We start from the raw sequence: 15209 nt of genomic DNA on the forward strand, positions 1-15209 counted from the left end.
TACATCGGGGAAAACGAAGGAACTCTGAATAAAGGATGGGCTTTAGTTAATATTAAAGTATCAATGTTGGTTCATTAATTATGACCAATGTACCATACAAATATGAGATGTTAATTGGGGAAACTATTATAAAGGGAGTGGAGAATAGGGGAGTTCTAGCATCTTTGCAATTTTTCTGTAAATCATCTAAAATAAAATTCACTGAAACGTAAAAATGAGTGGCAACACGTGTGCTTTTAAAACACCATTTCAAGTATAATAGACATGACAGCATTATTCTTGCAGGTGGACAAACTATGAGCCCAGAAACACCCCAATGTCAATCTCGGCAGTTTTAAGAGGAACACAGAGAAAAAGGGAGTGTTTCCACTTCCCCATTCCCACCTAAAAACGTATTAAGAGGCTGGGAACGTCCTTTGATGGAGTCTACATCTCCATTTTTAATCAGGAAAAGTTGATAGAGTAATATTAAGGCAAAGTATTGTTGAGAGATCTGCTGAACTAAAGATTTCTGTGCTTTAAGTCACTAGATGAAACTTGCTTTCAGATTTTAAACTAAATGTCTGCTTCACATTTTACATTTAGCAAACAGTTTAAATAACATCATAGTACTGAATAGTTTATAAATGTTTATTAAATGTCAGTAATCTTTACAAAGCAAATATTAATAGCAAGAGGCAAAAATTTTGCAAAATATGTACAAAAGTAAAAGCCTTAATGAACTAGCAACTCATTTTATAAAATCAAACAGTTCTTGCCATTTTCAGAGCTCCTTTAGAAATAATTTATTGCCAATCCTGAACTAAAGCACCGACGGAAAATAATTTACAATATCAGATAATGTGCTTAGTTCCTGGAAAGTTATAAAAAGATACATGTATAAAAAAAATCCTAAGCCACAAATATTTTTATACCAAGCTAATACAAAGCATGTTTGGTTAGGTACAGCATCTATGAGGTTGTTATAAAATATACTTTTTGATAAGGCTTCTTGTGGTAAATGAACGCTCCCCAGGATAGAGTAGTACTGTATAGAAAAGTCAGTGAAAACATTTTCTGCTTCTGCTTTCAAGAGGTAAAAAAAAAAAAAGGGGGGGGGGTGTTAATTGGGGAAACTATTATAAAGGGAGTGGAGAATGGTTGCATGGTTACTTATACTTTTCATGAATTAACCCCTCCTGGTCCCCTTCCTTCTTCCCCCCTGGTACCATCAAATAGGCAAGATGGAGGACAAATGCAGCAGTTACTATATGGCAAGTAATATACATGCGTTCTAAATACAAACAATCAGACACCCAGGATGTAGCGCATATCTAACACGATATTCACTGAATGAATTGATGCACAGTGGGTCGGCATACTTCCATGCATCTGGAAATTTTCATCGCCAACAGCTTTGGATAGGCCACAAAATCTCTTACCAACCCAGAAAATATTGCCCTATCATTTTACATTTTTTGGTCCATATAAGTTCTAGCATTTGCAAGCAGATGGTTAGACCTGGATGAAACATGAATTAATATATTTATTTAAATGCTAACCATACATTCAAGTAGACTTAAGAATGCTAGCAGTACAAACACTGGACTCCATATGATGTTAATGATCACTTACCAGCCTAAGGCTAATGTCAACATTTTGGTACTTGAAAAAGCCATGAAATCCAACTTAAAATGTTCAGGTTTAGATTTATACTTCAATCTCTAGTATACACTTATTAAGCCCTAGCCTCGTACCATAAAATAATGGGTATGTATTATTTGGAACGTGGAGACACCTACACCCACTCACATACAACCCCTCCCTTCCTCATGTTTACTAGACAAAAAGCCAACCTGTAGACTACGTTAAAAATAACAAAAAATCAGTACTGTTAGTCACGCAGCACAACACCCAACTAATGGAACACAACCTGTTGATATGACCGGCACTAGTCAGATCTCCAACTGAGAAAATTTCTGTCCTGATTCCTCACATAAAACTAAAAGAAATGAAAAGGTAACAGAGTAACTTTCTCTACATTTATTAGGGAGTTTGTTACAAATACTTGACTGAATTTTACAGGCATGATTTCATGTATTCAAACAAGAAACTGAGTTAACACTGATATTTAGCCTTCCCATTACATATACAGAAATAACATTGCTACAGATTGCAATGGAGAGAATCTTGTTTCAAATGGCTTGGTTTGGGGTTTTGTCTAAATGTATCATTATATAATGAAAGCACCAATTTGAGGGCTTCTCAAACAGTGATTTGAGTTTCAGAACATAACTTGGTAACTTGATTCTTCATCTAAATAAGGCATAACTGGATATGTGTACTAATGCTGAAAATACATTTTACCAAAAGCATAAATAAAAGTATTTGGGTATACACTGGAAGATTTACTCATTCCTTCTTACAAAAAATGATAGGACATACGATTTCTGTCAAATCTAAATGAATACTTCTAGTCATTTTTGGTATTAAGGTAATCTTATTTCCTTCTACTTTAAACCAACCACTGCTTTCCCTGAACCACCTCACGAGATTCACCAGAGGACCCTCACTTTGTAAAAAGACATGCCAATGAAACTCTGAAGAAAACAAAACCAAACAAATGACCTTTCCCCCCACACTGCCTTCTTGGGTTGTGGCTGCTCTCTAGCCATCAAGTGCCTTTTCTAGATAATGAGACGGAAATGAAGATTTAAACTTAATACAGTATTTGGCAGAAAGCAACAATTCAGGTTATTAAAAATAATATTTAAGTGGCAGAGGCACGCCTTGAATTATTTGGATCTTCAGAAAACATCTGACAAAACCTTTTTCCTATATAAAAATCAAGGCCCAAATCTGTGGTGTTCTTTAATTTATAAGGCAACTCTGTATACTACAAATATTTTCAAGGACAATGAAGACACTTTGTGACATTTTTAAAGAATTAAACAAGAAGACATTCAGATTTAAGGACAGAATGTAAAAGAACTAGGTACATCTTATTTCAAATAATAACGTGGTAGTCTTAGAGAAAATCTCACACACAAAAGAACTTTCCATTTAAATCACTTTTTTGAGAGATTAAGGGGCAATTGGCAAAGTAAAAACTATGAGCACCCTTTCAATTTTGTTCACTAAACATCACTTCCATCTTCATATACTGGTATTTGAAAAGGACCTGGTTTGCATGATTTAGGTATAATGACTCCTTCATATGATTTAAACATACAGTATATAAAAAGTATGGACTAAAGCATTCAGATTGAACTTTATAGCTCTACTGAGTGTCTAAACAAGCCTGTCAGTAAATGAAAGTAATTCACTACCTCAAAGTATATTTCAGATTTTACTATGAAAGAATGTTGGCTCTGAGACACCCCACACCAGGGAAGGAAATCACAAATGCCCCAAATAGTACTGTATCTATTTGGTGTTTCAACATTTCTTGGTGGTAGTCAACACGGAGAAACTGGTGATTTCTGCTTTGTCAGGCAATATTTATGGTTCACATCACACATCTTAAATATAATGTAAACAGACTGTTTCCTCTTCATACAGGGAACTTACTTCAGCCTTCGCTGGAGTTAATGGTTTGGCCATTCCATAAAACTATCTGCTAAATTTACATATAGACTCTACCAAAAAGTCCAAATGTCACTGTGCACGTATTGACATGTTCAGTGGCACTGGAATTACTCCAACTCTGTGAATTTAAACAAAGTACTCTTTTTGGCAAGAAACACTAGATGTAGGACTGTTTGGACATGCGTGGACAATTGCATGATCACGTGGGTGACAGGTCTGGAGGTCATGTATCAGTCACCGAGGCATTCAAATACTGGAAGTGACTACGGATATCATGATGGTGGATGGAACTTCAAAGGCAAGAAAAGTCAGAAACAATCTTGGTTAGCTCACTGAAGAGCCCTACTCGCACACTAGATAGCCATACAGACCAAGAGCCATTGTCTTGAAAATGGTGGGTGACCCATAATGTTGACCCACCTTTCAAGAATTTCCTAGCCAAGAAAATACCTGAGAACCCAGTCAGCTACACAGTAAAGTGACAGATATCACAGTCTTAATAACAATTTTCAAAAGAAAAATGGTCAGACTTGCCAAGTTGTGCCCAGCCTTGCCCATCTGTCTCTAACCCAGTTCCAACACTGCACTGAGCCAGCAAGCCAGTATTTTCAGGACTGCACACCAGCCACTCCAAAGAGGTCGCTGTGAATGTATTTGCAATCACAAAGCTACCACATGGGTGTTTTCATTTGGTGAGTGATGGAGGGAGGTCAAATGCAATCGTATTTTGGTGTTAATTAAAAAACAATGACCTCTTATTCTTAGGAATATCCTTAAAACATTCCAAATGTACCTCAATAAAGCTGGAATTTCATAAACAATGACACAAACATGCACAGACTGTGCTTTTTCAGCTACATACCAAGAATAAGTAGGAATCTGAAATAATACCTCCTCGGATAGTTGACATGAAAATACAGCAAGCTCCGAATGACCAAAATAAATCCCATAAATGCCACCACCTGAGTTGATGGGAACAGACAAGAGAGCAAAAAAAAAAAAAAAAAAGATGTTTGTAATGGTACAAAAGGGCTTCCTACAGTAAGGCCCCAAATCATGAGAGACAGGATTTAAAAGCCTGAGAGTAAAACACGTAACATTCTGGAAAGGGTATGTTTATTTAGAAAGTTCTGTTATCTAGTTGCTTGCAATTTTTAGTTACTGCTATGGCCAGTGTGTTTCACACCTGGCACTTTTATCGCATGATATTTAAATGTGAAAAGGGTAAATCATGTATATTTCACTCGTAACTTGGATCAAACACTATGTATGGCACTGGCCTGCCTCTCGCCCCCCCAACCCCCGTACCATTTGTGAACTTTCATTAGCATCAAACCAGAAATCCTTATGTAAACTTTAAAACACTAAAAACATTACCTTTAGAAACCACAGAAACTGAAAAACAAAATAACTTGTGAATGTTAAGTAATGAAAAGTACATGAAGGCTAAATCTGTAAATCAATAGAATGTCATTCCTAAGATCAAAACGTTTTCCATTTCAACACAGGTCACCATAAAGCGAGACACAAGTGTTGCTGCTGTGTGTCAGGCAGACAGAAGGTATCTTACTTTAGAACTGAACATTCTTAACCTCATACCTACATATATGAGGACACATTCTGTACTTGGCACTACCGGAGATTTCAGTTTGAAAAGTGGGAGAATTTAAAGCCTGAACTGTACGTCGGGGCGGTTGGCAGGGAATCACCACTCCACTCTAAGGGAAGCCTAGTGACACAGACTGGAGCCTGAACTGTACGTCGGGGCGGCTGGCAGGGAATCACCACTCCACTCTAAGGGAAGCCTAGTGACACAGACTGGAGCCTGAACTGCAGCAGATCCTGGCGACGAAAGTTATTCAGCAGCTTTTCAGCCACAAACCCAAGTCCACAGAAGAAGGACTAAGATTTCCAAGAATTAAACACAGAATCGAGATTTTTCTAATTCCTGTTGTAAACTATTTTAAAAAAACAAAACAAAACAGAAAACAATCAGAGACAAAAAGGTATTGAAACAGCAAGTCTTTTGTACGTCACTGTAGCATAAGCTGCTTGAGGTTGTCATGAAGAATAGTATCCTTCACGTCACGGAACACGAGGCGGATGTTCTCCGTGTTAATAGCAGTGGTGAAGTGGTGGTACAAGGGCTTCTGCTGCTGGTCCCGGCGTTTGTTACGGAAACATTCCACCAGGAATTTTTGGACGTCTCTTAAGCAGTGGGGATCCCCTTCAAATTCTAAGAAATAGTCTTTGATGCTCACAATTTGCACTTTCTCCTCAAGCAAGTCTGTCTTGTTTAAGAAGAGGATTATGGAGACATTGCTGAAAACCCGGTTATTGACGATTGTTTCAAAAATGTTCAGAGATTCTGTAAGGCGATTGGTCAGTCGGTCTTCCATGAGCACTTGGTCAAACTCACTTGAAGAAACAAGGAAAAGTATTGACGTCACACTGTCGAAGCATTCAAACCAACGTTTTCTTTCTGATCTCTGACCACCTACATCAACCATTTTAAAAGGAACATTTTTAATTTCAAAGTCGTACTCATGAATGCCTTTGGTGGGTCTTCTGGCAAGAAGAATATCTTGTTGTGATGGAATGTAATCCTGGGAAAGAAAAAAACAAACGGTTTTATACCCAGTAATCCAGAAGTAATTAGAATTTTTAATATATTACTAAGTGGTCTAGTGAATGAATATGCAAACAAAATTATCTTTTAAATGACACCTCTTCATAACATTAAAGCATCAATACTATTATTACCCCATTATAAAATGCCAAAATATATTAAAATGTTAGTGTACATGACTGGTTCAAAATTCACTACAAATGAGCAGCACTTACTGGTTTTTTCACCCTTCAATACTACTCAAATTTAGGTCTTATCTTCCACTGTCCTCATACCCCAACCCACTGCTGGGTACCCACTGACAGTATTACTCCGCAGCATGACCCAGTCTTAGTCTCAGCCAGAGTGACGTCCCTGCTCACATGCCCACCTGCTCCTGAGGTCTGAAATGGCAATTCCTGAGAATCACTTCCCAGTTCAAGGTTCTGCCTCCCTCTAGCCCTTTCTAAACATTCCTTTACTGTGTTTATGACTAAGACCTTCTATGCTGGTCCCTCCACGGTATCACTGCTGCTACACTACGTGTGTGGAAAACACTTCCTCTACCACAACGAATTAACTAAATTTACTCTGGGCTACTTCCTAGGTCTGTTTCCAGGGTATGGTGTAGCTGTGTTCCAGCTAACTCATCTGTTGACCCAAGTAGTCATTTACTCTGTCAGCACTTTTGCCTGTAAAATGAAGGTGACTGTGGCTGGCCTACTGCCTTTGAAGGACAGTTTATGCAAAGATCAAATGAGCTCTTCTCTGTGCACAGGATCAGTCAACTACTAGACCCTGAACAGACAGAAGCTGCTGGTCTCTTGAGACACCAGCTACCCAGACAGTGCACTTGGCTATGCAGTATAACTGGTTCTTTTTCTTCTCAGGCTAGTATTTTTCCAGAACTTTGACACAGCTTTTTGGCAATACTGAAAAGAAGAATTTTTAATGTTCATCATCGACGTCAAAATATTTTAAAAAATCAAGGCAAAAACCATGCTGATTGTTATTCCCAATGCTGCATTTTATGCCTTTCCAAGTAGTGTAATATGATTTTGAAATGTCATTACAATGAAAAATAGTTCGTTAAGAGAAAAAGGAGACAGTTCTCAGTTGTCTGTGATCCACAGCCCTTTATTAAATAACTCTGGGACTCTAAGGTGTTGGCGTTTCCATGTTTCTTTCTAGCTTCTGTTCAAGTACCTACCTATTTTACATTGAATAATGTGATATAATTTACATAAACATTCTCCTAGTGGTCAGTTAGGTTATTTCCAATTTTTTTGCTTTAATTAACAGAAGTGCAGCAATTGCAAACACTTTTTTGTTCTTTTGGACTATTTCCTAGACTAAATAACTGAGAATAGGAATATAAGGTCAAAAGTTATAAACATTCTGATAACCCTGGACACAATGCCCAACTGCTTTCTAGAAAGGTGGTGCCAATTTACAGCGCACGTGTGCCAGCTGCCTCAGAAACATGCCAGCCCTGAGCTGTTCTTTCTTAAAAATTTTCTAATTCTATAAATAAAAAAAGTATTTATTATTGCCTTAGCTAGGAGCTAGCAATCTAGTTAGGAAGCTAAAAGCTAATTCATACAAAGCATAAAACATAGGACGACAATGTAATCAAATGCTAAATAGTCTGGCAATAATAGTAATTAGGACTGTGAATTCTAGTTAGGCCTTTAATACTAGCTGTGTGACCTTGGACAAGTCACTTAATCTCTCTGTCCCAATTTCCTCATTTGTAACATATAACAACATTCACAGGGATGCTGTGAGCACTAAATGAGTTAAATGGGTGATGTGCTTATTAAGAATCGTTCCTGTGTCTGCCACCACCACATATCCTTTGTCAGACAGATGTGCCTCCTAAAACGAAACACATTCAGCTGTCTCCTTCAGCAGGCTGCATCTTCTCTCTCCCCATCTAAATCCAAACCATCCTTCAGTTACTCTTTCAGGACAGCTCCCACTTCTCGAGCCGAAACATCTCTCTCTCTCCACTCAATGCACTAATACTATCTCCGTGATCAGTATCACTTCATTGTCCTCTGCTTGCTTTATGTGTATTAATTTTGTCTCTGACTCGAATGAGTTTCTTAAATACAGGGATCAAAGAACAAAACAGCTAATACTGAGCATTTATTATATACATTATTGGGTGCTATAGATTGAATTGTGTCTCCCGCCCCCAAATTCGTATGTTGAAGCCCTGACAGCTAATGCAACTGTATCTGGGGACAAGGCTTTCTGGAAGTTAACTAAGGTACTAACTAAGGAAGTAACTAAGTAATGAGGTCATATGGGTGGGGTCCTTACTCAGATAGTATTTGTGGCCTTGCAAGAAGAATGAGAAATTCTCTCTCCATGTGTATGTACGGAGCAAAGCCAAGTGAAGACTGAGAAGGCCACAGTGTGCGAGCCAGAACGAGCCCTCACCCGAAATCGACCGTGCTGGTCAGCACCTTGACCTTGGACCTCCAGCCTCCAGAACTGAGAGGAATAAATTTCTGTTGTTGAAGCCTCCCAAACAGTGGTATTTTGTTATGGCGGCCTGAGCAGACTAAGACGTGGGGTTTATTTCATGTAATTGCCTCATACTGTATGAGGTGTTCTCTTACTAAGCCTATGACAGGGATAAAAAACACTAAGGTATAGAAATGCCTAAGGTCACACAGAACCAGTCTGTGATAGAACTGGGATTGGAACCCATGCCCTTGACCCATGTGTTGTTCTACCTACCAGAGGGTCATGAGGCTTGGCATATACTACTTTAGTCAGAGATGGAGAAGTAAATGCAATCCTGAGACATGTGTAATACGCACAGAATGAGTGGCCAATGTTTAGCACACCCAGGTTTATTCTTCCTTCTGGTACAACTACCAACTGATTACTTTTTTCTTTTTATTCCAGATAAATGGCCTCAGAATTGTCCTCAACATGAGACACTAAGCAGCTAGTACTAAGTTCACTGGAACTGGCCTATAGTCATCCATTCACAAACCACCTGTTGAGTACTGTCACTAGGCATTAAAAGCTCAGCTCTTCACAATCAAGAGATGAGATCCCTGCCCTTACAGAAAGAGGTGGGTAAAGACCAACAGCATATCAATAAACCAACTATAATGAGAAGAATGAAGCCTGCAAGAAGCAAGGGCTGACCCTGAAAACAGGAGGGGACCACATTAAACAGTGCGCTCGAAGAAGGCCTACGCCAAAGGCACGTTGCAAAGAGCAGGTGAGGGCCTCGACAGGAAACCAGGAAATTAGCCCATCTACTAAGGCTTCTCTTACATTTTTTAAGGCTTATAATATGGCCACATGGAAAAGTGACAATGAAATAAGTCTTAATAAAAAGATTCACTGATATGGACTGAGTACACACATATATATGGAGATCCCAACTTCTGGAACACCTGTATCTAGGAAACAGGCAGGAGAAAAACACTGGTTTTAAGGGCAAATACAATTTAGCAAAATACAAAAATTATTCTGCCAGGGCAAAAAGAGGGTACTTTTTCACGTCCTAGATCTATTACTATGTTACTTTCCTATTTATAGTGGGTTTCATGTTATGCCTTTCTCTGGTTATATTTTTTAAGTTAAATATCTCAAAGAACCCATGAAATCATATTAAAATTTATATCAGAAATTTGCCTCTTTGTTTGCCTCTTTGCTAAGAGGAGGCAAACAAAACTACGCTAAACTTAGCAGGTAACAAATGACTCTACGGCAATATTGGGCTTCCAAACATTTTCTAGGCACCAGAAACCTTTCTTCTGATGACCTCTTCTACATGAGTCCAAACACAGAGCAGACCGTACAGCTGCTCTGCCCACAGCAGGCCTGGGAGCCAGCGCCAGCCACAGCCGGCTGGGAGCTGCTGTCTCTGAGGGATACAGGCAGGAAAATCACAATCTCAATTTCCAAGGGCAACCTTTCTCCCACAACATGAAGCCCCTTCATTAGGCCTTGAGAAAATAGCCCTCTCACGCTGCAACTCAACACAAAGGGGTCTCCAGCCAAAAAATACCATTTTCTGAAAGGTTTTAAAATCAATTAACCCACTGTGTTCTTTCTGTTTCTCCTTCTAAAAAACCCAAAAGACAGTGAAGTAGAACATATAATGTGCAATCTCATTTTCAAACATAAACGTCTTTCTCTAAATAGTTTTACTTTCATGAAGCAGGGGACAGGGCATTCCTTAAGGATGTGGATGATAGAGGGAGAAAAAATGAGGCAGAAACAGTCAAATGCTGCCACTAGGAAACAGAAAGAAGCAAATAGCTTGATGCATAAGTTCCCTAAATTTGCTAACATCAATATCTTGGCTATTGCTTTCAAACGGCACTAAACATTCAGTTAAAAAACTTACTGGTTCTCCAAGTTTATCCAAGTTATCCAGGAAATATTTTACAGATTCACCCTAAAAGCAAGAAGAAAACAAACAGTTATTAGGGCTTAAAAATGGAAGACTTTGTTACAACAGTTTATATTAAACTGTCTGGTTGTACACTTAATCCAAACATCGTTTGCTTCAGAATGAACAACTAACCCCACTAAGAACGTATAAAATGTCTGCTTCTGCCATAAGGTGCCACAGCCTGGTTAATTTCACAAATGCTTTACATACATGATACCCCCAAGTGATCATCTACTTGGATAGTGTTACATGTATGCTTTTGACATCAACTAAAATTTAAGTGGAATTCTTTTTGTCTACATTTTCCACCTTAAGTATATACCAATGGTGGTTATCCTCGGAGACCAGAGCAAACCAGAGATGAGGTGAGAACACCATATAAAAAATCTTCCAGTAAAAGGCAGATGCCTGGGAAGATTCTGAATAATGCTGCAGGCCTCCCTTCTACAATGGGTCTTCTCTTCCAGAGTGACGAGCCTACTCTCCCTGGGCCCCATGTCAATTGCCCCTCCAGGCAACTTCAAACATCCAAACTGTAGGAGAATACATTCTTAAAAGGAAATACTTAGAGAGGACAGATAAGATGAAACCACTCTGGGAAAGGGGGCTGGATCTGGGCTGAGTCTCCACGCTCTCCCTGTGTTTTCACTTTCCTGTTGGACTTCTAAGACCCAAGCACTTCCCCTGCTCGGAGCTGCTTCCACAAGTTCCCCAAGGCAGGGATTCCTTAATGTTTGGGAGGATCATGGGAGGACTTTGCTATACTGTAGGTTCTGACTGCGGGTGGGGGTGGAGGGTGGGAGTAGTTTCAGCAGTTCTGGTATTTCTGGGACTGCACTTTCAGTCACCAGGAATTAAAGTAGCAGTTCTCACAATTTTTAGCCTCAGGATCCCTTTTCACATCTTAAAATTCTCGAGGACCCCAAAGAGACTTTCTTCACGTAGGTTATAGCTATTAATATTTACCAAATTAGAAAGTAAAACAGAAATTTTTTTTAATCCTCACCTGAGGATAGAGGGGGAAGGAGAGAGGAAGGGAGAGAGAGAGAAACATCAATGTGAGAGAGACACACCGAGTGGTTGCCACCTACACGACCCCAACCAGGGCTGGACAAACTGCAACCAAGGTGCGTGCCCTTAGCAGGAACCAAACCTGGGTCTCTCTGGTCCGCAGGCTGACGTTCCAACCGCTAAGCCAAACTGGCCAGGGCAAAACTGATAAATTTTAACCAATATTTTATTAATTAATTTAAAAATATTGATAGTACACCCACTACCTGTTAATGTATTTTAGTATATGGCAATAAAAGACAGCAAGACGCTCATCTGCTGCATTTGAACTGCTACTTTAAATTGTCTTGGTTGAAATATATGATGAAAAGCTGGCCTTACACAGAAATGTAGTTGGAAGAAAGAGAAGTGTTTTAATAATTTAATAGCAAAATATTTCCTGAAGTACTAGTAAATTACTAAATGGATGTTTGTGCTCTAAAATGGCTAAGTCCAATGGTTTAAAGTGGCTTACATACTTTTTCCATACATACTAAGTCCTTCTATTTGCAAGTCTGAAATATTTCAGAGAAAAAAAACAAGAAATAAGAGAAAACTAGAAATCTGTTTCCTCCTTAAACTAATTACAACTGTGATTTGTATTGCCATATTATATTGTATCTATTGCCATAATAAGGTCTTTATCTACCTGCAATATGCCTTTAATTTTCATCAATTTTATAATCCCCAAACTAAGCCAGGTCAAAATATTTTCTGAATATTCATTAAGCAGGCTTCATTAAGCATGTTTGGTGAAATCTATTCAATAGGGAACCTACTAACTTGCTTTTAAAAGTGACCTATAGGGGGTGGGGGGGATGGGAAGAGATAAACCACAGAACGTATATGCATGTATGCAAGTCCAATGGACATGGACAACTAAGCCGGGGATGGGGCGGGGGTGGGGTGGGGAGGGGGGTGCCAATGGGGTAAAAAAGGTGAAATATCTAACAAAAAAATAAATAAAAAATTTAAAAAAAATTAAAATACATAAATAAATAAAAGTGACCTATAGGTTTAAAAAAATAAATAAAACTCAGTAATTCACATTTGCATACACCTAGTAATTTAAGCCCTGCAAATATATTTGTGAAGCCACATCTTTTTGGACAATATTTTATGTAGACTTTGTGTAATATAAGCTTTTCCATCTAGCATTTACTTATGTAAGTTTTATAGCAAGAATCAAATGCCAAATAGAAATAAGGCACAAAATGAAAAACGTGTGGAATTACAGTTGGTTAATGAATCAAGACTCATTTCAATCTGAGGAAGTGGCTAGTAACAAAGATAATTAAAGACTCAATTTCTCATCCTATCTGTCCTTTCTCTATTGTCTCATCACATATTAACATGAAAATATAAAATATGATATTGCTCTGCTTACACTATTTGAAATCTAAGATTATAACATTATACTTAATTCCTTAAAGACAGTCAACATAAAACCAGGCCTGATCATATTTAAAGAGTTTGTTCATAGCCTTGAAAATGATTCTTAAAGTGAAAAGATCTTGGAATCATTCTATTTCAAATATACCTCCTCAATAATGGGTTCCATGTCTTTTTTTTCTCCCCTAATTTTAATTTCAAAATGAAATATAATAAAGAGGCTAGCTTTACACACAGGGTAGACTTCAACTTTTCTCCTGGTTCTCAGAGCCTGCCCGGAACAGTTTCACTTCTCCTTTTATTTACCGCCCTTCCAACTTTCTCATTTTGCCTGAACTTCACAAAGGACCTATTTTATTGTTCCTTATCTTTGAAATGACCTAATTTTTGTATAATGACGTTCTCTATTCATTTTTATTTGGAAAAAGCATTGTAAAGTACCGGTGTGATGCATAGTACATATTTTTAATAAGGGCAACATTGTCATTTTTATCATTAAAGCATACTTAAGTATTACCACTCATGCCTTTTTGTTTGGTTCGCAAGAAGCGAGACAGTATTTACTTATAGTCAAAGAAATATAAGCTATTTCCCTTTGCTTTGTAGATGGGTAAAAATTACGTAGACTCCAACTGAATGCAGAGTTTCAAATTAGTTACAACATAAACCACCCCAATATTTGAAAACATTTTAAAAAATTAAATGCCTATTCAGATTAATCTAAGACAATTTATAATGGCCCAGTGTCATCCCATGGACAGAGAGGTCCCAGTTTGATTCCGGGTCGGGGCACATGCCTGGGTTGCGGGCTCAATCCCCAGCAGGGGGCGTGCAGGATGCAGCTGACAGATGTTTCTCTTTCTCCCTTCCTCTCTCTCTAAAAAATAAAAAAAATAAAAAATAATTTTTTTTAAATCTTCCCTTAAAAACGAAATACATGCCCTGGCTGGGTAGCTTAGTTGGATAAAGTGACATCCTGATATACCAAGGTTGCCATGCCTGATCAGGGTACATACAAAAGCAGCAATTAATGAATGCATAAATAAGTGGAAGAATAAATCGATGTCTCTCTCTAGCTCTCTCTCTAAATTTCAATTTATAAAAGAGAAATAAAAATTTTAAATGTAAAGAAGGAGTTTAATATTACAGAGATGGGCTAGTAGTAAGATGATAAATAACACTGCTTAATCAAGTAAAATCGTGGTAAGATTTACTCCATATTTATTCCATGTTACCATTTAGTAACATTAGTTTCTGTTCATTAAAAAATATATACACAAGAAAGAATGTTCCATTTAAGTAAAAAAAAAAAATCACATCCATTTTCTAAGAATGCCTTACTAGTTCTCTGAAAAACTCACCTCCTTCAGGAAATGTTAATGTTGCAATACTAATTGAACAGGATACAAAACTGTACAGAAAGTACAGGAAAGTTTACTTCAACATCCAATGTTGTATTCAAATACCAGAAGGAAATACACCAAATATCAACAAATATGTCTTGGGGTGGTGGTATAAGTGGCTAGCTGGATGATTTTCTACATTGGAGATAAATGTTTTAAAATTTAAACTTTAAAAAAAGTTCATTTGGATTCTGGAGCTGAGAGGTAATTCCCTCAAAAAACAAAATAATTTTCCTACTTTCAGTTTTCACATAACAATAAAAAGCTTAGACTTTTAGAAATTCCTGCCCTGGCCGGTTTGGCTCAGCGGGTAGAGTGTCGACCTGCAGTCCAGAGAAACCCAGGTTCGGTTCCCGCTAAGGGCACCGACCTTGGTTGCAGTTTGACCCCGGCCCTGATTGGGTCGTGCGGGTGGCAGCCACTCGATGTGTCCCTTTCACGTCGATGTTTCTCTCTCTCTTCCTCTCTCTCCCTCCCACTCTCTCTGAACAAAAAAAATGGAAAAATGTCCTTGGGTGAGGATAAAAAAAAAAAAAAGAATTTTAGAAATTTCTCAAAGTTAAAATATATTTTTTGAAAGGATCAATGATATACAATCCTAACAAAGAAACATTTAGCTGTGCCAGAACTAGAACGTTTCAGTAGTATTTTTTTTTTATTCTCAAAAAGAAATAACCCCCAACTTAAAAAAAAAAAAGAAAAAGAATCGTTTTCCAACACAGGTCATACGTCCCAAATACAGTTTCAATGTCCCTGA

At 38.0% G+C, this 15209-nt stretch overlaps 1 protein-coding gene across 1 annotated transcript in view; it reads right to left on the reverse strand.

Moving 5' to 3' along the window:
• Positions 1-2007: 2007 nt before the first annotated feature.
• Positions 2008-15209, reverse strand: part of GNA13 (G protein subunit alpha 13) — a 29481-nt gene continuing 16279 nt past the window's right edge. Inside the window, exons 3-4 of the mRNA XM_036268017.1 lie at positions 10560-10610; positions 2008-6173 (exon numbers count right to left, since the gene is read on the reverse strand). Of these exons, the coding sequence (XP_036123910.1) occupies positions 5601-6173; positions 10560-10610 (624 nt within the window). The 3' untranslated portion in view covers positions 2008-5600. The remainder of the gene's footprint in view (positions 6174-10559; positions 10611-15209) is intronic.

Source organism: Molossus molossus, unplaced genomic scaffold (genome assembly GCF_014108415.1).
Source record: "Molossus molossus isolate mMolMol1 unplaced genomic scaffold, mMolMol1.p scaffold_m16_p_19, whole genome shotgun sequence".
In the NCBI taxonomy this organism is placed as follows: domain Eukaryota; kingdom Metazoa; phylum Chordata; class Mammalia; order Chiroptera; family Molossidae; genus Molossus; species Molossus molossus.